Source organism: Schistocerca cancellata, chromosome 1 (genome assembly GCF_023864275.1).
Source record: "Schistocerca cancellata isolate TAMUIC-IGC-003103 chromosome 1, iqSchCanc2.1, whole genome shotgun sequence".
Classification (NCBI taxonomy): Eukaryota; Metazoa; Arthropoda; class Insecta; order Orthoptera; family Acrididae; genus Schistocerca; species Schistocerca cancellata.
The window spans coordinates 951,479,978-951,506,591 of record NC_064626.1 but is presented as its reverse complement, the minus strand read 5'-3'; the positions used below and the strand labels follow the sequence as shown (position 1 = coordinate 951,506,591).

The 26,614-nt window shown below is 40.1% G+C and overlaps 1 protein-coding gene across 1 annotated transcript in view; it reads right to left on the bottom strand.

Annotated features, from left to right (window-relative positions):
- LOC126088246 (uncharacterized) overlaps window positions 1-26,614 on the bottom strand; it is a 206,978-nt gene that overhangs the window by 12,498 nt on the left and 167,866 nt on the right. The window contains exons 8-9 of the mRNA XM_049906379.1: window positions 23,338-26,033; window positions 14,024-14,189 (exon numbers count right to left, since the gene is read on the bottom strand). Of these exons, the coding sequence (XP_049762336.1) occupies window positions 14,024-14,189; window positions 23,338-26,033 (2,862 nt within the window). The remainder of the gene's footprint in view (window positions 1-14,023; window positions 14,190-23,337; window positions 26,034-26,614) is intronic.

Sequence of the window (26,614 nt, the reverse complement as noted above, 5' to 3'; positions counted from 1 at the left end):
GGGCACTGTGTGGTAAACGGACAGGAACTGTGGAGAGGCGGTGGAGGAAATGGTTAATATCTTTTATATAGGAGGGTAGATCCCAGGTAATAGGTTGAAGGTGTTGGTCTACAAGAGCAGAGATTCTCTCAGTGGGGGCACAGTAGCTGGCCACAATGAGGTGTCCTGGGTGGTTGGTTTTATGGACTTAACGAAGCATGTAGAACGTAAGAGTGCGGGGAGTGGTAGGGATGAGCAGAGAGATGGACTCTGGGGAGAGGTTCCAGGATGGTCCTAAGGATATGAGGAGTGACTGCAGATCCTGCTGGATTTCTGGAATAGGGTCACTGCAGCAAGGTCTGCAAATGGATGTCCCTGACAGCTGGTGGAATCCTTCTGCCAGATAACATCTGTGGTTCAAAACAACAGTGGTGGAGCCTTTATCCACAGGTAGGATTATAATGTCAGGATCAGTTTTTAGATGGTGGACTGCAGTTCTTTCTGCAGATGTAAGGTTAATCTACATTCTGAGGGAATTGGGGAATAATGGTGAGGCAAGGTTCGAGGTTAAGAAATTCTGGAAAGTTAACAAGGGGTGATCTGAGGGCAGTGGGGATGGATCACAGTTGGATGGAGGAATAAACTGAGTTAGCCAGGGTTCACCATAAGTCTATGGTTGAGTCTGATTGGTAGGGTTGATGGCAAAAAAGTGTTTCCACTGTAAGGACCGTGGGAAAGAGAGGTGGTCTTTAGCAAGTCCTTCATGATTGCAGTTGGGAGTCAGGCAAAAGGTAAGACCTTTGGAAAGGACTGATATTTCTGTGGTGCTAAGGCTTAAAGAGGAAAGGTTCATGACTGTGTTATGAGTCTGTTTAAGTTCTGGATTATGTGTGGTGGTGGGAGAGAGTTTTGGAGGGTGTGGTAAATGTAGTAGGTCTGCGAGACAGGGTTTGTCAGCTATGAGGAATGTTGAGGAGGTTTGAAGGTTGTTGTAGATGGGGTGGACAGTCGTACTCGAAGGCAGAAGTAGCAAGTGAGGGACTGCACGAGTTTCAATGTGTGTTATGGGTTTCAGGAATTGGGGATTACATAGCAGGAGAATTTTGCAGAGGCAGAGAAGGTACTGCAAGGAGATTTGGGCTTGGTTGATATGGTTCTGCAGGACTGTGTTGGTGAGGCCTAAGAATTGGCAGAATCTGAACAGGTGGAGGTCATTATGGAAGGAGGGGTGGCAGCTGGAGAAGGTAATTTGATGGTGACGCCACCTGGGGGATTGCATGAGCCAAGCAACAAAGCAGGAACCAGTATGTGGGACTTGGTTCTGCCTAGGGATAAGGAAACTTTTCTGTATTGATGCAGATAGGAAGACCAAGGATCCAAGGTGGTGGAAAAAATGCAAAAAAATATGTAAAGTAAATAGAATTACATCTAAAAAAATTCCCAAAAATACACTCAAATATGTGTGAAAAATCATGAGAAGGATGAAACGGAGGCAAAAGGGGGAAACAAGATGAAATCTGAGGGAGTCAAAAATAGCAAACGGTGAAAACTCAGTAAAATTGGTGAGAAGTCACGATGAGATCAAAGAAAAGATTATATAATATATAAATATACATTATTTAATTGCAGGCAGCAGGTCTGGGATGGAGAGATTCGTACAATGAGATACAAGATCATGTGGCACTGAAAAGGTGCAGGAACTAACATGCAAAAATACGGGAGAGTGATGCAGGAAGAGTGATCAATTAGAAGGTATGGATTAATGGTATCGGTGAGAGTGATGTGGGACCTAAGATGCTGCACCAACAATCAGCATGGTCTTGTAGCCATCTGTTGTCAGTGATCGAGATGGTTGATACAGTGTGGCTCATAAGTAGAGCATGCGGTATGGTTTGTAAGGTGACAAGAGAAACACAAGAAAGAAGGACAGACATTGAGTATAGTGCTGCATCAGAAAATAGCAACAAAGGAAAACAGCACTGGGCTAGTGTAACACCTATTTTTGACTTATTTTGTACCTGTACTGATATTTCTTGTCAATTTGTAGTATTCTGTATGTATAACGTATCTGTCATGGAAATTCTTTGACTACGTATACATGTTTCACTTATGTGAATTTTTGAATGATGATGTTTAAATTATGCTTGTGAATGTAAATAACTAATGAAATGATTGTTATATAATGTACTATCAATAACTTGCTCCATAATTAGAGAACATAGGGTTGAATGTAAAAGATTTGGGGAAGCCCCGCAGTTTCGGAAGTAGCCTGGCGGAGTGGAAAAGATGTCATTGGCATGCAAGTGGAGATGTGGTTGGCGTGCAAGTGGAACTTCAACCTTTGTGAGGGGTAAGGAGTCTGGTATGAGCAGTGCTGTGGTTAACACCTCACTAGCAGTAGCGGATCACTGTGGCTCATATTCCTGGAGTTTCGAGGCCAGAAGAGCATAAGGGCAGTATTCAAGGGCCTCGGATGCTCCAGTTGGTAATACCATTATCATGAAATCGTCCTATAAAAATAACTCCGACACCAAGAAGTTATGTAACAGTGTGAGGCAAACAGTACTGTCATGACTGCATTGCCGCCAGGTTAACGGCCACTGCAAATTATGCCACCAGTGCCACCAGCCTCCAACTAAATTTTTTCTATTTGGCGCTCTGTAAATGGACCAGGTATTTGTGAAATTTGGTTGACTCTGGTAATAACAGTGGTGTTGCTAAACACTCCATCTTACTCCCATGATTATCCCAAATCACAAACCTGGACAGGAATCCTATCCTAGTGAATTTAATTCTGAATGTCCTAATTTATTAGGAGAATGTGGTTGAACTTGAATTCAATGTTGTGTTATCAGTTTGACAGCCAGTTATATTTTTGATAAGGTCAAAAGACTGCCTAAGAAAGCACATTTGTTATTTAAAGAGTTATAGTTTGTTGTGCTTTCCATAATGAATAATTAATGATATGAATACTTATCATTTCTCATACATACTGGTGTAGTCTTGTTAGTGAGCATGGTTCTTCAAACCATGGAAGTTTAATGTTCCTCGTGTACTAAGTTAGTTAGTTAATGAAGAAATGAAAGGCTCCTTCAGAGCCAGTGTAGTTAGATCTGTATTCTGTTTGGTTGCTTCAAGTCACATTTGAGAAAGAACTATTTATTGTATTATCTATTGTAATGCAAGTTGGTTAATGCACAGGCTTGTAGACCCTGTACTAAGCAATGAAGTTATACATTATGATTATTATCAGACCCACTGATTTAAATTCAGAACCATTTCAAGCTTTTCCCTGTTAAGTATTGCTATTACTTTCATGTGAGACAGAAATTGGTTTTATAAACTGTTGCAGCTACTTCATTTAAGGCACGTGTTGTTGAGAGGCATATGTAGCTGTTTAATATCTCATTGACTATTTGTTTATCTGACTTACTAGTTAGTAGCACATTTATCTACAACTTTAGGTTACTGTATCATAGTATGATAGTATGAACAGTAATAAGGTAAGAGTTTAGTGTGAGTCAAGGAAGGTTAGGTTAGCCTTAGCACTGCCTTCTGCTTTATTATTTTGCTTGACACAAGAATGCCTAATTAGGCTGGCAACCAGTTTTAATATATAATGTTACAACTTGCTTTTGTGCTGGGAGAACATCTGTTCCAGACACACTGTTTACTACTGTTTGTACTCTGCTGGAGTGTGTTGGATATGAATCCCAGTTTGATTATTCTGTTTCCATTAGGTTATCTCACAGTCACATCTCAAAAATTCCTCACAGAGATATAAAGTTAGCATCGATTGCCATTAAAGGTGACCAGTGATTACACTAGGATCGAAGAAAAGCCATCAGGCAAAATTCAAATAATGGAAAATACAGGATGGAATGTAACAATACTGTGAAAAGAAAAATTGCTACTCACGATATAGTGGAGATGCTGAGTCACAGATAGGCACAACAAAAACACTTTCACAAATATAGCAAAATTAGATGACAAACACTCACATACACACTCACACAAATGCAACTCACACATACATGACTGCAGTCTTAGGCAACTGTGGCCTCAGTTGCCAGTTTTCACATCAATTAAGGGTTGGAATGCAAGGACACTATGATTGATATCCATGATTGACATTCTTGCCAGGTGAACTACCTAGCAGCTGGTGAACCTAGCTTCTAGAAGTTTCTGTAGCCTTTTGCCTTTTCTGGCAACAGTGCATTGTTGTGTTGCAACACCAGTGAAAGTTACTAGTGAGTGCATGAGGCAGTAGTGGTGCAGACTCAACTGAGTGAAAGAGCTAAGAGTTGAAATACGTGAAGCTGAATTATAAAGTGTTTAACAGCACATTGGGTGAATTACTTTTAAAATTTGTCAGTATCATGAAAGGAATTAATGCAATACAGTTAGGTACGTTTCCCATTGTTTTACGATGAGTAAATTAAGTTAAAGGATGTCATCTTTTATTTCAGAAGCATCTTACCAGCTCTCATGGTTATTTTGTAGTTTTGATAAGTACAGTTAGGCTACAGTTTAGTTCCCTGTGTGACTGTGGCTGAAGTCAGTCTCTCTCCATATAATCTGATAGCCAACCATTAAGATCATGGTAGATCTCTTAAGATTATGGACTGAGAGTTTACAGACAGTTCAGAGATGTTAGGGATGACATTTGGTTCTTATGTTAGTTCATTCAAGAACAAGGAGACTTATTTCTTTATGGTAAAAACTATATTAGGCTAGTACTTGAAATGACACACAATCTGAGGAACAAATTGACCAAGCTAGGTCTAGGCCAGTACTTGAAAGAACACGTAATCTGAGGAACAAAGTGACCAAACAAGGTCAATAGACGTTAGTGTTATATAGGATATATGATGCACTATCAGCTGACACTCAACATACATTACAATATCAGACATATCAAGAGTATACAGTGATCCTTCAAGGAATGTATTGTTGTTTGTAGTGATCAAATTACTTGTCAGAGGTTCACTGTTTCAATTTCATACTGTTATCTTTAGAATTCAGTCCATACAGTATCTTTATAATTGTAATATTCACTTAGTTATAAATGAAAAAACTCAGAAATTTTGTTGTGATTCTTCTGTTTCTCACAACAAATTAGTTTCTCAAACAGCCCTTGGGTGTACTGCTGGTTCATAGTGACAGACAGGCCTAAATTTCAACACTCACACATACAGCCATTCTGTACAAGGTCTATGCCTGAGAGTGTATGCTGACAGGTGCAAAGGAGGCTGCATAGGTAACGGTGGTCGGTAAAGATAAGGGGCCTGCTTGATAATTAGTTGTCCAGGAAGATCAATGCTGACATCATGAAAAATATAAAGGTCCTTAATTTACTCAAAGAGGTGACCAAGAAATTATTACTACAAAGGCCTACCCACCAAGACTTTATAGACTCTCTCACAAGGAAGTGGATCCATTACGCCATACTGTCGCCAACATCATGCCGCCTCCATATTTGTTCTAAAACATCTCGGCAACTTCAGGCTCAAGCATTCACACATCCTGGTGAGCTTTGATGTTATTTCTGTACTGATCAGCATGTCTCTACAACTCAATAGAACTTTTAAACATTTTTGGAAGGTGATTATAACAGCTGTCAAGTAATGTATAAAATGCATGTTTAACCATCAGCTGCTTTTATTTTAAACCCAAATATTGACCAGTTTCAGTCATGGACCATCTTCATGGATAAAAGTTAAAAAGGCTTAAGCAACGAGTTACATTTGTCATTACTTAAATAATGTGTACAGCATGTATCGAATATCAATATACAACAAACATACTAATAACAGGTGTACACAGAGCAATACTGCTCTAGCAAGATATATAATGAATAAACAGTTTACACCATAAAATATCACTGCCAGTGGCACACTAGAATAATGTATTCTGACAGGTCAGTGGTTGCAGAGCAATGTTTATCTGAGACTCATGCAATAGAATATGAACACACCACCATTTTAGCACAAGCATCTAAGTACTGACACAGCATCAATAGAAATACCATCAACATATGCAGCAGGAACAATCTTATCAGCCGAGACTGCAGCTGTGGTCTCAGCAAGGCTTGGGAACCAGTACTCGGTCTAATAAGGAGAAGACAGTCAGAAAACACAACAAGCTGACAGCCAGGACAGAAGGAGTGCTTACAATCATGCTGGCACAACTATGACACCCCAGTGGGCGTTTCCAGCCACAGTAGCTGATACAACCAGCTCTTCTGCTGCTGACAGGGCACAGATTGCATACAGGGCACAGATTGCATATGGAGCACCCTGAGGGAGGACGCAATATCAGTGGGCCATGAGCCCCTAGGAGGGCAGTTCATTAGTGCACCTGATGATGGTAACATGCCTGTTCACCAAAATATCGTGCCCACTGAACAATAAGAACCAACAGTATACCCATGAACAGTTGGGTCAAAAATTTTGTTGCTTTTTGTTCTTTGGTATAATTTTCATCTGCTTCATATACGGGATATCAAATGCAGGACAAATTAGCAACATAAACTAAATTACTGATCCATCCATTCATTACTGATCAACCATTCATAGAGGTGACAGAAGATCTACATCACATATGAAACTTCCTGGCAGATTAAAACTGTGTGCTGGACCGAGACTCAAACTCGGGATCTCTGCCTTTCGCAGGCAGGTGCTCTACCAACTGAGCTACCCACGCAGATTCATGACCCACCTTCACAGCTTCACTTCTGTGAATACTACCTTCCAAAATTCACAGAAGCTCCCCACTGCAAAGTGAAAATTTCGTTCTGGAAACATCCCCCAAGGCTCTGGCTAAGCCATCCATAATATCTTTTCTTCCGCGAGGGCTAGCTCTGCAAAGTTCGCAGGAGAGCTTCTGTGAAGTATGGAAGGTAGGAGATGAGGTACTGGTGGAAGTGAAGCTCTGAGGGCAGTTCACAAGTCATGCTTGGTTAGCTCAGTTAGTAGAGCACTTGCCCGCGAAAGGCAACGGTCCCAAGTTTGAGTCTCGGTCCGGCACACAGTTTTAATCTGCAGGGCGTTTTATACAGTGCGCACTCTGCTGCTGAGAGAAAATTTCATTTTGGTATGTCAAACAGTTTGCCAAATTTTGCTCAGGATATTTCTTCAAAATATGTACCCCATTCACCTGAATGGTTGCCAAAGAAGTTACCAGCATCATCTCTCAGAACAATGAATATACAACATCATTACATTTCTTACAAGAATAAAACTCATCTGCATTCATTTATTCACATATAGTATTCCATATATTCCAATCATGAAGCAGAGTCTTCAATAACATCAAGTTATACATTAACAGGGAGAAACAGCAACAGCAGACTATTTCTATAAATTACACTCAGAATCAATTATGACTATTGATGATCACAACAGACTGAAAATTGGGTCAAAATTATACATATCATAGAAATTGCTAAACTGTATGGTAAAGAACTGATAGCCATAAATAAGTATTCAGGCATTTCTTCATAAGTAACCTCACTGAAGGTGTTCTAAGTGGTGACAAAAAAATCTAAACATATGCCTTAAACACAATCCAATGAGATCACAGAACTCTGTGTTCTCAATCAATTAGCCTTATTGTTTGTACACGTTGCTAATCGCTGGAGTGCTACTGCTGTTTCACCAGTACTCTCTACACTGTATTTTTTTGAAGATGTATTCCACAGGCAAGTTCACTAGACCTTATTTATAAATTATCGCTCGCGGTCCAACACCATCTCCTCAAATTCTAATGTGTGAATATTTCTTTATTGAGAACCCTCCTTATTGAAACCCTTCACTTGAATGGCACAATTTCTCATAAATTTGTATCCATGGTGATTAATTTCTCACAATTAGGATAATGACCGTTACAAGTTTTTTCTCTGTACATTCATTTATCTTTCTAGGCACTGCATCCAAATGCACTATAGCTTACACGGATGCCTGCAAGTTACTGTTAACAGTAATCATCCATCATTGAAACCAGACATGAATGGTTAAAAGTGGTAAACACTGGCACAGACACATCATGAACAATAGAGTACTGTTTTTCAAATTGGTCTCACCAATGTCAACGCAGAAGGCAGTTATCTGTTATGAAACATAGGCAGTCAAAAAACACGTCTCAAGCACATTATCCACCCAGGCCCTTTTTTCATATCCTGTAACTGACTCCTTATCTCAAAATTCTCAGTTTAGGGTCCTCTGTATCTTAATTCTAAGGATTGTGGTGTCTATAACAACATAATAATCAATTTTTGACAATATAATGTAATTGTATAGATAAAAATATCTACTTAGCAAGCGGCAGCAGGGGAATACACATAGAGACAAAGGTTTTACGTATGCAAGCTTTTGGAGCCAGTGGCTCCTTCTTCTGGCAGAATAGTTGATGTGGAAGGAAGAAAAAGGAACTAAAGAGCTTTAGGAAATGGGGTAGAGTTCAGAAAAAGTCCTCCAGAACCCTGGATTGAGGAGAGTTACACGACAGGATGAGAAGGAAAGAATAATTGTTGGAGACTGCACCAGATACTAATATCTGTGCTGCATGTTAACATGTCTTCCACCTTTAAGCTCTCGGGTTTTCAAATGTCATCTGGTGCAGTCCCCAACAATCAGCCTTTCCTTCTCATCCCATCTGATAAGTCTCCCCTGACACAGGAGTTTGGTTGACTTTTCCAAACTCTACTCCTTTTCCTGAAGTTCTCCAGTTCCTTTCCCTTCACACCTCTTCCTTCCTCTTCAATCCTTCTGCCAGACGAAAGAGCCACTGGCTCAAAAAGCCTGCTTAAGTAAAACCTTTTTTTTATTTGTGTGTTCTCCTGCCACAGCTTGGTGAGCAGATTTTTTATCTATGCAGTTACAATATACATATGGTGTTGGACATTTGATCTAGCAGTTACAGTGAATTAAGACACATTGATTTCCTTGTCCTGATTCATAGAGGCTGTAGTTAATACCCTGAACTGCTTCAAGAGGTGCCCACAAGATGTGTAGATGTGAACAGTGTGCATAATTCTAATTACTTCCTTTGTTGTCTCTGACAATATTGCAATTGGCACAATCAAATGTACACAGTAAGTTACTAGAAGATCCCAGTTACATTAATACAGTGAAACCTCTTTATAACATTCCTCCATATAATGTTTTCCTCAATATTACATCCATCTTTTCTGGTCCCAACCAAAAGCCCATACGCACTATGCTGAAGTTTCCTCTTTAGTACGTTTACTCTACACAATAATTTCCTCCAGGTAAAACTTGTATTTTTGTAACTCTAACCAATTATTTCCCTCTTTATAGCATTTAAGTCACTGTTGTAGATGCTTCATCTACACAGGCTCAGAAGGCCGTGCTCTGCGTGAGTCACACGTCAGCGTCAGTGCCCAAGCCACATGAGATATAACTCACATCATGCTTGTCATTTGTCTCATTGGTGCTACTGTATTTTTTTGTTTTTCATGTGAGCAAATGGTGAACATCTGCACAGTGTGTTTAACACTGTACCCCTACTACATGATACACCTGAGGTATGCCCCAAGTGCGTGTTTAGAACAGCAGACTGGTTCATGTTGATCGATTACACAATACTCATAGGTTATTCCTGGTGCAAATCCATGCACACACGCTAGATGGAATAACACTTGAAAATGGAAGAGGAATGAGTGATTTTTTGCAAAGTCATTCATTTGGTTCTGATACAATCCAGAAGAAACAGGAAGCAAACATGTTTGCTTGACTACTTCAAAAATCCTAGGTATGTGATGTTAAAGTTATGCTATTTCATAGATTTTACTTCATTATTCAAGGAATTCATAGCTGCTAATTCTTATTTTAATTTTTATCATTTACTGTGTTTTTCTGTTGTATGTCATCAGTAAAATTTGACTCTACTTTTATAATTGTCAATTGGAAGTCTTCCTCTTTATAGTGTTTCCCCACATATGGTGTTCAGAATTTGCAGTCCCTTAAAAAATGTTGTACAGAGATTTCACTGTATTATACAACCGCTAATGACTAAACAACATCTACTTAGCACCTGAGGGAGTAGCAGCTTTTATCAAACACAAAATTAATTTCTAACAAATCTGTTGTTGTATACAATGAATTGTTCCACATCGATGGAAGTTCTCTTTTATGATGGGATCTACGGAACAGCATCAATCAATGCATGAATTAATCAATTTTATTATTGATAAGTTTTATTATGTGGTCATTCAATGTATAAACAGCTGTCATTGCAAAATAATAATAGTGAAATACAAACTGTGATTGGCCAAATTCCCATTATTGCAGAGATGGGTAACAACTCATGAGTAAATTATCTCTTTAAAAATTGGAGTAAATTATGTTATGGGGCTAACCTTTTAGAGACTAACATGTATGTAGTCACTCTTCTTGTATGGAAGTTTGGCAATTCTATATTTTAGACTGTCTAAAAAAATACAGAGTTTATTATGTATTACAAATATTACATGGGTGACTAAGAAGATTTGATACAACTCTCTTCATCAATAGTCTAAAGTTGCTTCACTTTATCGTTTGAGATGTCAGTCTCAGAAAAGATATGCATTCTCCTTAATTACTTTTCCTAATACTTTATAGTTTCTTTTTAATAAAAAAGTACTTTTGAATCATTTCTCATTTTGACATAATCTTTTCCTACAAGTAAGACACACAAACTGACAGTGGTATTATTGCATGCAATTGTCTACAAAAACAAATAATGATTTATGAACAAATATGGCGGAATTACAACTAACATTCAACTTATTGTAAACTTCATCCTAGTCAGAATTTTTATTTTTTCTTGACATTTTCTATTGTTATGTCATTAATCAGTAACTTTGTTAAGAAACTGATATTAAAATCTCTAACACCTAATAATAATCTCTTTCTGTCTGACAGCCTATAGGGCATCAAACCTGTTCATTAAAATTTTCTCAACTGCCAGTATGGACCATTGTAAAGTAGCAGTTACAAACACTTTTATATTTTTCAGTATCACATAGCAAGGACATGATTTTGTTTTCTACATGATCAAATATGGTAAGGAACCCCAAGAATAACAACAACAACAACAACAACAATAATAATAATAATAATAATAATAAAAACCACCACTTGTGTAAGTTCAGGACCTCTACCTATATTCTAAATGTTTACAACTGCCAACATATGACACAACAGTTACTCTGTGTCCACCACTTTTGTGTGTGGCCACCGGGGGCAGACACCACAGCCAAGAAACTGTGCATGATGGCTGTGCAGGGACCTCTAGCACCACTTGTGATGCATTGTCTACATTTTTGATTACTGCCAAGCAATCATCCTAACTCTGCTCTTGTTTATCATGCTATTTACTAAGTTATGAATATAATAGAGGGAAACATTCCACGTGGGAAAAATATATCTAAAAACAAAGATGATGTAACTTACCAAACGAAAGCACTGGCATGTTGATAGACACACAAACAAACACAAACATACACACAAAATTCAAGCTTTCGCAACCAACGGTTGCTTCACCAGGAAAGAGGGAAGGAGAGGGAAAGACGAAAGGATGTGGGTTTTAAGGGAGAGGGTAAGGAGTCATTCCAATCCCGGGAGCGGAAAGACCTACCTTACGGGGAAAAAGGTAAGTCTTTCCGCTCCCGGGATTGGAATGACTCCTTACCCTCTCCCTTAAAACCCACATCCTTTCGTCTTTCCCTCTCCTTCCCTCTTTCCTGATGAAGCAACCGTTGGTTGTGAAAGCTTGAATTTTGTGTGTATGTTTGTGTTTGTTTGTGTGTCTATCAATATGCCAGTGCTTTCGTTTGGTAAGTTACATCATCTTTGTTTTTAGATATATTTACTAAGCTAGCTATAACTGTACTGAATCTGTCTTATCATGTGGCTATGCCATGCATTGTACCCACCGTGAACCACTGTCTTGTGAGATCATTAAGTATACTTGTTCTGGAGATGTCATCTTATGTTTTATATGCCATGAGTTACAACATAATTGGTGATTATCATGGGAATTTTTCATGTTCGCATGACCATGGATCCTGAAAAACAGGCCACCTTACAGGTTTTGTGTGTTGATGGATGTGATGTTAGAGCCATTTCTGCAACTGCAATTAGAGGGACACAAACATCTGGAAGCCTTATTGTCCACTTTGCTCTCCTGGTCATCAGCTACAAATCTGCCACTGTTCAGGCCTTAAGATGAGGCAGCCGAAGACTGGGAAGCAAACAAGTAGTGCCTTCAGTAGCACTTTTCTGCATTCGAGGTAATGAATCCAGCCATGATAAAATTACTATTTCTGTCATGGATCTCACCCAGTATATACCAGCTTTTGTGTAGACTGGTCCCTCTCATGAACCGGTTAAATTAACTACCTACTTCCACCTACATTGCCATGTCTTCGCATTCTGCATGGGCTTTTATCAGTGTAGTAAATAGACTAATTAGTTATACTGCACATGGGCAGCTGAACTGCATGGTTTCAGTAGGAAATGACATTTTGTGATTGCAGAAAATAAGGAATCATATGCAGATGTTTGGTTCAGTTCGGTTGTTTGAGGGAGGAGACCAAACAGCGAGGTCATCGGTCTCATCGGATTAGGGAAGGAAGTTGGCCGTGCCCTTTCAAAGGAACCATCCTGGCATTTGCCTGGAGCGATTTAGGGAAATCACGGAAAACCTAAATCAGGATGGCTGGACACGGGATTGAACTGTCGTCCTCTCGAATGCGAGTCCAGTGATATGCAGATGTGGTGATTAGGGATGCAACAAGGCTGGCAGCTCCATAAAAGGAGGTGCAGTAGAAAGCTTTACAATCTGAGGACACTACTTTGGAGAATGTTTTAAAATTTGCCCAATCCTTCAAAAGTTCCTCAGTATCAGACTCGAGAAAGGGATTCAACTTTGCGGACACAGCAAATGTGGGAACAGCAGAGCACAAACACTGTCGCACTCCAGCACCATCTCGTAAACAAGGAAAGAAGGTTCCACCTCCTGACCACACTTGTTTCCATCATGGCTGGACTGTTTTTGAACACATTCCACAGAAGCCCAACAGGTGAGCTCAGTGCAAGTCACGCTGTCTGCCACACTCTGGACTAAAAGCACTCATGTAGATAGGACCTAATGGACAGTAATTTGATTTCATCACAGTCTCAGACCATACTGATGTCTACTAAGGAACTATTCATCATGCTCGCTGACTTTGTGCAGCAAACTAGTTCAGCTACAGAATGAGATTTTCACTCTGCAGTGGAGTGTGCACTGATATGAAACTTCCTGGCAGATTAAAATTGTGCCGGACCGAGACTCGAACTCAGTACCTTTGCCTTCCGCAGGCAAGTGCTCTACCAAATGAGCTACCCAAGCACGACTCACAACCTGTCCTCACAGCTTTAATTCCGCCAGTTCAGCTACAGGTTGATACCAGCGCATCTGAATTCCTGTTAAACTTTGAAATGTACCTCCAGCTGGGAGTGCCCATGGCCTCTTCAATCCACAGCTAGCCAGGCATATAACAAATTCAAAGGACAATTCACGATCGCAGTGACATTCAAAAATGTCATGCAAGACCTCACTTTCCTTCTTCTTCACAGTACAGTTACAGAGCATGTGTTTGGACTTGATATTTTTTCCCCATTTTCAGATTTGTCATCCATGACAAGGTCCACCTTGTGTCACAACAAATATTGTTTCAGATATTTAACATTCATTTATTTACATGCGAAACTTTTGACTGCCCACTGGCAAATGTCAAAAAGTCATTAATTGAGACTCTACAATATCAATAGCAGCAAATTCTGTTGCTTCTCATAGTATGTTGCCTATTTTTAATGTTTTTGGTTTCAGTGTTGTAGTTCATGTAGTGTACATCACCATGGAACTGTCATTTAATATGGTTTGTAAATGTGCATAATAACCATTTACCTATGTCAAGACATGCTATTATGGCTACAGTCAGATAATGATTACTAAGTATGACGGATGTTTTAAATTATGGAAGAACTTAATTTACCTTTCTTTTGTCGACGAAAACGATGCAACCTGTGCAAGTGCTGATAATCTGCAGGTTCATCACCACTTTCACTGCAGCTACTGCTGTTGCTGCTGTTACCACTGTTACTGCTACCACCAGATGAACCACTTGATGCTAACATCACATCAAGTAAATTAGCCCGGGCCTATTTAAACAAAAATGTTGTATGTTTAGACACTTTATCAGTACTGATTTATGTGTATATACACAATGTTAGTTTTTATATTACAAACACACCCACACCCACCCACCCACCCACACCCACCCACCCACACACACACCCACACACACACACACACACACACACTGCATGTATACTTTTTATTTCACTCCACTGAGATATCATGAAATGTGTAACATTCACGAACTTCCGAGTAGTATATTTCAAGGACACATTCATTTGGATTGTCCAACCAGGACACCGTGAATGTTATTAAAACTAATGAAGATCAAGTGTCAGGCTTTACAGATGTAACTTTAGCTCTTAAATGGCCATGAACATGTACAGGAGAAAGAGGTTGCAACCACACAAAGGACTATCACAGTGAGTTAATAATCCAGAAGAAGTTAATAATTTGTTTCAGTCATTAATATGTCATATAGGTGCACATGATTTTTTTTTTTTTTTTTTTTTTTTTACATTATAGTTATGGGATGCTTGATATTACCCCAAGTTATAATTTTGGTCTACAATGACCATCTTAAGACCTGAGTACAAACAAGCTGTTTTGGCTTATTACTTTGACTGTATCAAACAACAGAAACTTCTGGTTGGAATATCAACACTTTAAGGAAAAGATAGACTACTACTCACTGGAAAGATGGCATGTGGGGTGCAGAAAGCCATAACAAAAAGACACTTACGCATCAGCTTTTGCCCAAAGCCTTTATCAGAAAAGGAAACACACAGACACACACACATATTCACACAAACAAGCACAACTCATACACACATTACTGTCACCTCTGGAAGCTCAGACCAGAATGCAGCTGTCAAGCAGAACGGAAGCAGCAATCTAGAAGGCGAAGGGATAGCAGGGTACAGATGACAAGGAAAGAAGTGCACTGTCTGGGGAAGCATGCAGGGACTAGACTGCTAACAGGCAAAGCATCAGGAGGCTGTGGAAGAGGGAGGTGGGGACATGATGGGGGTAGGAAATGGGGAGCGAGAAAGGAGAAGGAGTGGGAAAGGTGAAAGATGGTCAGGTGCATTGACAGAATGTGGCACATAAAGAGAGTGAGGGGACAAGAATAGGGAGGAGTTAATAGGATAGAGGGTGTGAAACTTTTGGATGAAGGGTGTGGAGACAGCAGGTTACTGCAAGTTGAGGCAGGCATCATTTTGGGAGCAGAGAACGTGTTGTTAAGGATAAGTCCCATCTGTGCAATTAAGAAAAGGGGAGGATCAGGTGGCTTAGGTAGTGAAGAGTAGCCATTGATATCAAGCATGTTATGTTCAGATGCTTGCGGTGCCACAGGATGGACCACTTTGCTCTTGGCCACAATTTGCCAGTGGCCATTAATCCTGGTGCACAGCTGATTGGTAATCATACCAATATGAAAAGTTGTGCAACTATTGCAAGAGAACCTGTATATGACATGGCTGCTTTCACAGGTGGCCTGGGCTCTGGTGGGGTAGGATAATTCTGTGAGAGGAATGGAATAGGAAGTGCTAGATGGATGGATTGGGCAGGTCTTGCACCTAGGTCTTCCACAGGGGTATGACCCCTGTGGAAGGGGGTTGGGATTGGGAGTGGCACAGGGATAGAAGAAGATGTTATGGGGGTTGGGTAGGCAACAGAACACCACTTTAGGAGGGGTAGGATATCCCTCATTTCATAGCATAATGAGAGATAATCAAAACCCGAACAAAGGAAGTGGTTCAGCTGTTCCATTCCAGAGTGGTACTGGGTGATGAAGGGAGTACTTCTTTGAAGCTGGTCTTTGGGGATAGTAGGGGATTGGGGGTGTGTGGGGAAATAACTTAGGAGATCTGTTTGCAGATGAGGTCTGGAGGATAGTGCTTGTCTGTGAAGGCCATGGTGAAACTTTCAGCATACTGGACAAAGGAGTTCTTGTTGTACATGTGCCTTCCCTAGGTAGCCAGGCCATATGGAAGGGATTCTTGGTGTGGAACAGATAAGAGCTGTTGAAATGCAGGTACTGGTGGTGGTGGTGGTGGTCGGTTAGTTTAATGAAGACAGAGGTGTAGATAGAGCCATCAGAGATAAGGAGACATGCTGGATTGAAGAGGAGCTGGCGAAGTGTATGGGAGAAAAGGTGTTGAGTTTGTGAAGGAATGAGGATAGGATGTCTTGGTCTTGAGTCCTGATCATGAAGATCTGCAAACAAAGGTTTCACCACTGTTGTTAAAAATTGCACTGACTACCTGTTGGAAGGCTTTTGCCAATTATCTGATTCTTCCGCCTATAGACTCTGCCAATGTCATCCTATTGCAGAAGTCCAACGTAATCCTGTTTAAAGCCTTAGGCTCTTTCCAGAACCTCTCCCTTGAACCCCCTTTTCCCCTCACCACTATGACACCCCACACACCCACCTTCTAGATGCTACCCAAAATCCACCAACTCAACAATACTGGATACCCCACTGTAGTTGTTTATTGTGCCCTCACTGAAAGTAATTCAGCACTCATTGACCAACACCTCCAACGAATTGCCTGTAATCTAGCCTCCTGCATCAAAGATACCAACTACTTCCTTCACCAACTCTCCACTACCCCCATCCCCTGACCCAGCAGATCCCTACTGGTAACTGCTGATGCCACGTCTCTACACACCAACATTCCTCATACCCAGAGTCTTATTGCTACTGAACACTACCTTTCTGAACGTCCTTCAGACTATCTCATTCCTTATACACCTTACTAACTTTGTACTAACTCACATCTACTTCTTCTTTGAGGGGAAGGTATACTAGTCTGCAGCACAGCTATGGGCATCCACATGGCATCCTCCTACGCCAACCTGTTTATGGCCCACCTTGGGGGGGAGGGGGGGGGGGGACCTTCCTGGCCTCCTTAAATGCCAAACCTCTAGTATGGTTCATGTTCACTGACTATATCTTCATGATCTGGGCTTAGGACAAAGACACCCTATCTTCATTCCTTCATAAACTCGACACCTTCTCTCCCATCCACTTCACTTGGTCCTCCTCAATTCAGCAAGCCACATTCCAGGATGTTGACCCCCTCCTCTCTGATGGCTCCATCTACACCTCTGTCCACATTAAACCTACCAATCACCAACATTATCTGCATTTTAACAGCTGCCATCCCTTCCACACAAAAAAATTCCCCCCGCCCCCCCCCCCCCCCTGCTCTGTCAATCACCTCCTCCCTATTCTCATCCCCTCACCCTCTTTGTGTGCCGCCCTCCCCCTGCCAATGCACTTATCCATCATCCCCCCCCCCCAAATTCCTTTCCTTTTCTGCTTCCTGCCCCCCACCCCTCTGTTCCACAGCCCCCCAACACTGTGCCTGCTGGCAGCCTAGTCCCTGCACGCCCTGCCAAACAGTGCTCTTCTCTTCCACCATCCATACTCTGCTATCCCTTCCCTTTATTCACCCCCTCCAGACTGCAGCTTCCGTTCTAGGTAACAGCTGCATTCCTGTCCAAGCTGCTGCAGATTGTGGTAAAGTGTGTGTGTGAGGTGTGCTTGCTTCTGTGTGTGTGTGTGTGTGTGTGTGTGTGTGTGTGTGTGTGTGTGTTTCCTTTTCTGAAAAAAATGTATAAGTATCTTTTCATTGTACTTTCCAGCAACTCAACATGGCATCTTTGTGATGATTAGCAATTTATCTTTTCCTTATACTGTGATATTTGACTGTATTGCATTTAGATATGTTGGCTTGATGTGGTTGACAATCTGTTTGTACTCAGGTCTAAAGATGGTCATCATACTCCACAATTAATTACCTGATGCAAATTATTGTGGTCCATAAATGAAAAACATTTAAAAACCCTCTTCTGGATTGCTGTGCAATTTTACTGTGACTTTGTCACAAGTCATGATAGTCATTTATTGAACCCAACTTAATGTATGAAGCACTATGGGTGTTAGTCAGGGTGGAGAAAGATAAAGAATCTTCAACACTCAGAAAAAGTTCGTTAACTCTGCAGTGGGAGAAAACATTTACCAGCAGAATGAGCAAAGTAAACCACATGCCACAACCTGGTGCCTGGATTTTTATCTTGTCATAAACCCCTAAAGATATTCAATCAGTACAACATCTGCCATGGTTAGGGATGTACTGGTGGCCTACAAGCTTGGCAATCTGCCAAAGGCATTTTCTTCACACAAAGATGCCAACCATACAGCTTGGTGAATATAGATCTTGTCCCCTTTGTATGGACCCAAGGACAGAGAGATAGAGTCCTGTTCACAGCCTGAAGGGTGATTATTGCTGACTGCTGCATCTAGATCACCCATCACCCATGGACATGTTAAAGTCTTGTCAATATTGTGGAAAGAGCTCAATATGGAGGTATCATTGTACTTTTTGAAGTGCACCATCAAATTAGGAACATGTGCATCATTTCATGTGTTTTCTGTGGAGACTTTGAAGGTTGGAGTTTATAAGGATAACAGCTTGCAATGGTGTGCACAGATTAGATTAGTACTTATTCCATAGATCATGAATACAACACTTCGTAATGATGTGGAATGTGTCAGTGTAATATACAAGATATTAAATTACACAAAATATTACATGACACTTAATTTTTATTTTTATTTTTATTTTTTTTTTGGGGGGGGGGGGGAATTACCCACTTACTATATCCAAAAATTCATCTAATGAGTAGAAGGAGTTGCCATTAAGAAAATCTTTTAATTTCCTTTTAAATGCTATATGGCTATCTGTCAGACATTTGATGCTATTAGGTAAGTGACCAAAGACTTTTGTGGCAGCATAATTTACCCCCTTCTGAGCCAGAGTTACATTTAACCTTGAGCAGTGAAGATCATTCTTTCTCCTAGTGTTGTAGCCATGTACACTGCTATTACTTTTGAATTAGTTCGGATTGTTAATAACAAATTTCATAAGTGAATATATATATTGTGAGGTTACAGTGAAGATCTCTAGCTCTTTAAATAAGTGTCAGCAGGATGATCTTGGATGAGCTCCAGCAATTATTCTGATTACACACTTTTGTGCAATGAATACTCTTTTACTCAATGATGAGTTACCCCAGAATATGATGCCATACGAAAGCAGAGAATGAAAATAGGTGTGGTAAGCTAATTTACTCAGATGTATATCTCCAAAATTTGCAATGACCCTAATAGCATAAGCAGCTGAACTCAAACGTTTCAGCAGATCCTCAGTGTGTTTTTTCCAGTTCAACCCCTCATCAATGCATACACCTAGAAATTTTGAATATTCTACCTTAGCTACTGATTTCTCATTGAAGTCTATATTTATGAATGGTGTCATTCCATTTACTGTGTGGAATTGTATATACTGTGTTCTGTCAAAGTTTAATGAAAGCCCATTTGCAAAGAACCACTTAATGATTGTCTGAAAAACATCATTTACAATTTCACCAGTTAATTCTTGTCTATTGGGTGTGATAGCTATACTTGTATCATCGGCAAAAAGTACCAGCTTTGCATCTTTGTGAATATAGAATGGCCAGTCATTAATATATATTAAGAACAGCAGAGGACCCAAGACCGAACCTCGTGGCACCCCATTCTTGATTGTTCCCCAGTTTGAGAAATCACCAGTTTTTTGCATATTATGTGAACAGTTTATTTCAACTTTCTGCACTCTTCCAGTTAGGTATGATTTAAACCATTTGAGCACTGTCACGTTCATACCACAGTACTTGAGCTTATCTAGAAGTATTCCATGATTTACACAGTCAAAAGCCTTTGATAGATCACAAAAAATCCCAACAGGTGACTTCCGGTTACTCAGAGCATTTAATATTTCATTAGTGAAAGTATATATAGCATTTTCCGTTGAAAAACCCTTCTTGAAACCAAACTGACATTTTGTTAAAACTTTATTTTTACAAAGGTGTGAAACTACTCTACAATACATTACTTTTTCAAGAATTTTGGTGGTGGTGGTTAGTGTTTAACGTCCCGTCGACAACGAGGTCATTAGAGACAGAGCCCAAGCTCGGGTTAGGGAAGGATTGGGAAGGAAATCGGCCGTGCCCTTTCAAAGGAACCATCCCGGCATTTGCCTGAAACGATTTAGGGAAATCACGGAAAACCTAAATCGGGATGGTTGGAGACGGGATTGAACCGTCGTCCTCCCGAATGCGAGTCCAGTGTGCTAACCACTGCGCCACCTCACTCGGTAAGAATTTTGGATAAGGCAGTCAGAAGAGAGATTGGGTGGTAGTTGTTGACATCAGACGTATCCCCTTTTTTATGCAGTGGTTTAACAATGGCACACTTCAGTCTATCTGGGAAAATACCCTGCTTCAAAGAGACATTACGTATGTGGCTAAGAATTCCACTTATTTCTTGGGAACAAGCTTTTATTATCCTGCTGGAAATGCCGTCAATTCCATGTGAGCTTTTATTCTTGAGAGAGTTCATTATCTTCTTAATTTCAGAAGGAGAGGTGGGTGGAATTTCAATTGTATCAAATAGTGTGGGTAAGGCCTCTTCCATTAACTGCCTTGCTTCTTCTAATGAACATTTATATCCTATTTTCTCTACAACATTTAAAAAATGATTATTCAAAATGTTTTCACCTTCCGGCTTGTTGTTTATCAAGTTTCCATTTGCTTTGATGGTGATGCCGTCATCCTGTACTCTTGGTTGCCCTGTGTCCCTTGTAATAATATTCCAAATTGTTTTGATTTTGTTATCAGAGGTATTAATCTCCGACATGATGAACATTCTTCTGGACTTTTTAATAACCTTTCTTAATGTAGCACAGTAGTTTTTATAATACTTGGCTGTTTCTGGGTCATTACTCTTTCTTGTTGTTAGATACAGTTCCCTTTTGTGGTTACAAGATATTTTTATTCCTTTAGTAAGCCAAGGTTTTTTGCATGGTTTCTTATAATTAGATTTAACTACTTTCTTGGGGAAACAGTTTTCAAATTCTCTTACAAGTGTATCATGAAATAAGTTATATTTTAAATTAGCATCGGGTTCCCTGTACACCTCATCCCAGTCTAACCTCTGAAGATTTTCTCAGAAATTTCTAATTGATGAGTCATTAATTGAACACACAACTTTGGAGGGTAGTTTTGAATTACTGAATGGAGCTATGTCATATAATGTAACTAGCTGAGCATCATGATCAGAAAGCCCATTCTCAACAGGACAAGAATTCATGTTTTTAAACCTATCTTGGTCTATAAAAATGTTATCTATCAATGTGCTGCTGTCCTTTACTACCTGAGTAGGAAAATTAATGACAGATGACAAATTGAAAGAACTGAGCAAGACTTCCAGGTCATTCTTCCCATTACACTCTTTCAGTGAATCAACACTGAAGTCCCCACAAATAATAATTTGCTTTCCCCTGTCTGACAGATAGCACAACAAGGCATCCAAGTTTTCCAGGAATAAATGAAAGTTTCCTGAAGGAGACCTGTATACTGTTACAATTATAAAAGAGCCCTCCTTCAGTTTAAGTTGACAGGCACATTCTTCTATATGTTGCTCTAGACAAAACTTTCTTGTATCTAAGTGATAACTTTTGACATATATGGAAACTCCTCCTCCCACCTTACTCTCTCTACTCATATGTGCAGCTAGTTTATAACCACTGATATTTACCTTTTCCATATCAGACACAATGTGATGCTCAGACAGGCATAGTATATCTATTACATTATCAGATTTAATGTCATCTAAACAAACCAGGAGCTCATCTACTTTATTCTCCAATCCCGGTATATTTTGGTGAAAAATGGTAACATTATTTTTTACTTTACTTTTGTGAGAACCTACTTTTTTCTTTAATCCACCAGTATTTTGGTTAAATATGGTAACATTATTATTTACTTTCCTGTAGTGAGATTTTTGTGAGTTTTTGACCTCTTCAGCACCTGCCTGCCTGAACTTCTCATTGGACACTGATATTAGTCTAAAAAAGAGGTACATCCAGGAGTACTAGTGTCTCCCCTTATGGATTTCGCTAACAACCCTGACAGTTTACCCTTCCCTTTCCTATTGAGATGTAGGCCATGCCTTGTGAAATCTCCCCTATCAATAGCCTCGACAGGAACCAATCCAATGTCTGACAGAGTGGCTGCCCTACGCAACTGATCCAACTCCATATTTACCCTCCCGACAGAGTGGTTCAACTGGGGCTGATCATGCCGCATGAAAGCAGGCACCAGCCCAACATTGGTATGGATCATTGCTGAGGCTATTTTCACCTTTCTTGCTAAGGATATAAAGCTATGTGCCACCTGGAGGATGGTAATCTTAAAGAATGCAGGGGCTGGCTTGGTGGATGAGTACATGCTATATAAGAACTGTTCACCCTCTCACTGGACTTACATCTTCTAGAATATATGTAGAACAGTCTAGGCCAAATGACTGGTGCCCTAGCACTGGCACAATGGACCACTACTGACTATAAGAAGTCTATTTTTCCTCAAAAGTGGGGCATTTCTGCATACCACATCAGAGATTCTGATCCACAGTCTGGGGAATTATTGCCTATCTTATATTACCATGTGAGGACATCACAACCTCTGTTTATGTTTTGTATGTAAATGTGTCTTATAGTCACACAATGCTGCTGAACAAATTTTCATGCACATGTGAACACCATGTCTCTTACTGTTCAAATCTAAAGAGCTACTTCACTAATGAACAAGAGTGAACAATGTCAACTGTAGTGTACCTGCAGACATACGTTCTTTGTCAGGAGGAGGAAAGGGGGGGGGGGGGGGGTGTCCACCAACCATAACATCCCTGTCTAGTTTGCAAACTACCATCAGCAGTACCTAATGTCCTCTACCGTACTACATTCCAGAGATGTGTGGGAGGTAAAGACATGCTTTGGAATTGCATCCAAGCATTTCTCCTATTGTATCAGCCAAATAACTAGTATATGAACTTCACTGCAGTTTAGTAACATCCACCATGGACAGAAACTGAAGAGTAATGAAATTATGAGATTAAAATACATGGTTAAAAACTATACTTTCATTTTGTTAGATTTTTACATTATGCTACACAGACCACTTCCCAGAACAAACTTCCATAAATAATTAAAACTTGTTGAACTGCTGATGTTGCATAAATACATTTAATGATTAAAGAAAACAGTGAATAGTTTATTGTACCTTTGGATCTGTGAAGTCAATATCTCTTTCAACATGAACCCAACCTGTTGGGCAACAACAGGCAACATCCAGCTTCGAAGCACCAACTGCAGTGACATCATTTTCACTACCAGATATTCCATCTTCACCTTTTCGGATCATGCGGTTCAGTTCTTCAATAACATCCTTTGACGTAGCATGTTCATGAAAACTAACAGCACTAGCATCCATAATAAGAACACTGTTTGGACTATTGTCACACTGCAAACGGTTCACTACAGTGTCAGGAGTCGAAACAGTGGATGTCAAGGACTCTGACATCTCTCGACACATTCCACCAGTCTGCTCATCTTCTTCTATCACAGTCATCAGTGTATCTACCCTACCTGAAGAGTGCACAGCCCTACTGTAATCATACGAAGCAATATTCATGTCTTTTAACATCACTTCCTTTGGAGCAGGAACATTATATTCGTCATCACCAGTGCAGCCTTCCCTTCCAAAAGCACCATCCTGGCTACTTTTGGTCTTTACTGAATCATCAGCACTGCTAGGCAGCAGATGATGAATGGGGAAATTTGGTAAGGATTGGGAATTTGAGGCAATTATGTCATATGAATTACAGTCTTTAATATTTGAGAACTGTTCCGAACCTGAATTTGTGTTACAAGACAAAGAACTGTCCTCTTTCGCTGTAGTACACATTGATTTTCTGTTGAGATCAAAGCTGTCCACTTCAGACTTTGCCTCATCTTTCAAAGAATTCAACATATTTTTGTGGGCAGTGTCATTTTGTTGATTAAGCAGTGATTCAGGGCACTTTTGCTTCCTGTTAGATGATTTTGCTATATCGTTCTCACCCAAGAGAATAGCACAATTTCTTTCTCTTGCTCCAAGGCTCACTGCACCTGAAGCTTGGCTATATACATTTTCAGATGCCTTATCTATCTCACCATCAATAAAATCACCTGAGTGGCCATTCTGTACACTTATTTCTACATTTTGTTGCTTTGTCTTAAAATAGTTTCTATCTTGAAAGGTTTCTGCTTCTGCACAGCCTTGACTACAACTTTCATTTGCAACCACAATGCTGTTTTCATTGTCAATACAGTGTTCTGGAGAAACTGAAATGGCCTCATCAGTTCTTGGCTTGGTAGCACCAGGGTTTGAAACGACAGATATAATATCATCTTCATCATTTGTTGATGTTTCTAAATCCAATGATGGCTTACTGCAGCATGATTCATGATCAGCTTCATGAGAATTTGAATCATTCATCTCACTTGCACAATTTTCTTCATTAAGATCATCATCGTCACTGCCCTTGCTAACAGTGTTCTGATTCTCATCTTGTAAAAGTGGTGTTGGTTGAACAGTGACTTCCAAATCTTCTTCCTCCCTTGAAGTGCAGTACTGTTGCTGTTCAGCAATGAATGTGAGAACACTCTGAAGAGCCTGCTCTCTGTCGGGAGCTGTTTGTAATAGTTCCTGATTTCTTTTTAGTGAGCCTCCATTATCGACAAGACTTCGTGATGATGTTGATGCCAAACTTTTGGTACTTTCAAATTTGACTAGACGATAAAAGTCCCTTGTGAAATCTGTCCCCACTGCGGGTGATTCTGAGCTCACTGCGTCATCACTGCAACCACTCATTGCTGCTGATGAACGTTTTGAGGAGCTTTCACAGCCAGCTGCATAAGAACAGTCATATGAGTGACAGCAGTCCTCAGAATTGCTTGACCAGCTTCCACCAGGTGAAGACAGCCCATAGTTGTTATTTTGCCAATAATTTTTCTGGTCAACATCGAGAAGTAATGTCATTAGCTCAGTGCTAGACAGATGGCTAGAGCTATTCCACTGATAATCATTTGTGTCTTCCTCCAATTCCAGTTGGTTATTTTCTTGTATACTTGGCAAAGCTTGTGGCAGATCTCTTCTCCACATGTTTCCTGTGTTTCCTTCAACAACTGGTGCAAAGTCATCACAAGACATACTCCAGTCTTCTAGTTCAGCCTGATCATATTCAAGTTCCAGCATATCTCGATGCTGTTGCTGTAGAGCACCACGTGTTTCATCCAGTTTTAGCCAATGCTGCACATAATCAGAATCCCACCACACTCCAGCCTCATCATCATCTGCAATTTCATTGTTTTGTGAAGATGTCGCCGCTGCTGAGCTGAGGCTGACAGTCGCCTTTGTTCGACGGAGAGGGTGAGCAGTTGTTGCAGCTAAGTTGCTGGCTGGTGTGGCAGCTTCTAGTGCTAGAACTGAGGGCGAAGAGGAAGCACTGGAGGCCAGGGAACAAGCTGAGAATGGGGCACAAGGTGAACATGGGGTAATTTTGAGACAGAGATGAGAATCCGAGAAGCTGCGCATTATATGTTGATATGGGAGGAGATCCTTTGCTGGGGGAAAGCTGTGTCTTGGATTAATGCCAACCGTTAGACCAAGTGGAATGTACAGTACATCAGGATCACAAGCATCTTCTACAACCAGCAGGCAGCCACCAGAATTGATGGGCCGGACATCTGTCACAGTTTCTGTTTCATCAGAAGCTTCTTTCACGTCTTCTAAACCGGCACCAGCTGCTTCCAGAGGCTTTGGTGCTGCTTCTGCTTGAACATCACTTGACATGGTTGAATAACCTTCATCCCTATTTCCACTCTCAGGACTTTCACTCCCGACATCTTCTGTCTTTTTTGCAGAAGTTGCAGTAGCTGGAAAAAGATCAATTTGATTACTGAGTGTAATGTGATAAATTATATATATACATAATTAAGAAAATCAAAGGACTGCATGTGGGCTAATTCATTTTAATAACATTATGGCAAACAAATTTACAACAAAATCCTTTACACACAACTTGCAAGAATACAAACAGTGATTGTAAAGTGTCAGATCTCACAGTTAGAAAACTATGAGTATCTGATGGCTGACTCTTTATAGAACTCATGCGCTGGCATTGTAAATGTCCAATTTAAAATTTTCCTCCTATATTTATATTAAGTCTGTACATAGCTATCTGAAAAATTTCTCAACACAGGAAACGGCTAGCCAGAAAAAGCTGTTATTCTGTTTAATATGTGTTTTACATTTTACTGCAGATACTGTATATATTGTACTTAGAAATAAACAATTTAAGATGACTATGACATAAGGCTTTGTCATCATAGATGCCTGAAAGGCATTCCTATTTATTAACTTGTAAGAAACTTAGAAACAAAATTATATATCCAACAACAATGTGGGGACCCCTTTCAAAATTATTTACATTATTGTCGTGTAAATGGGCCAAATG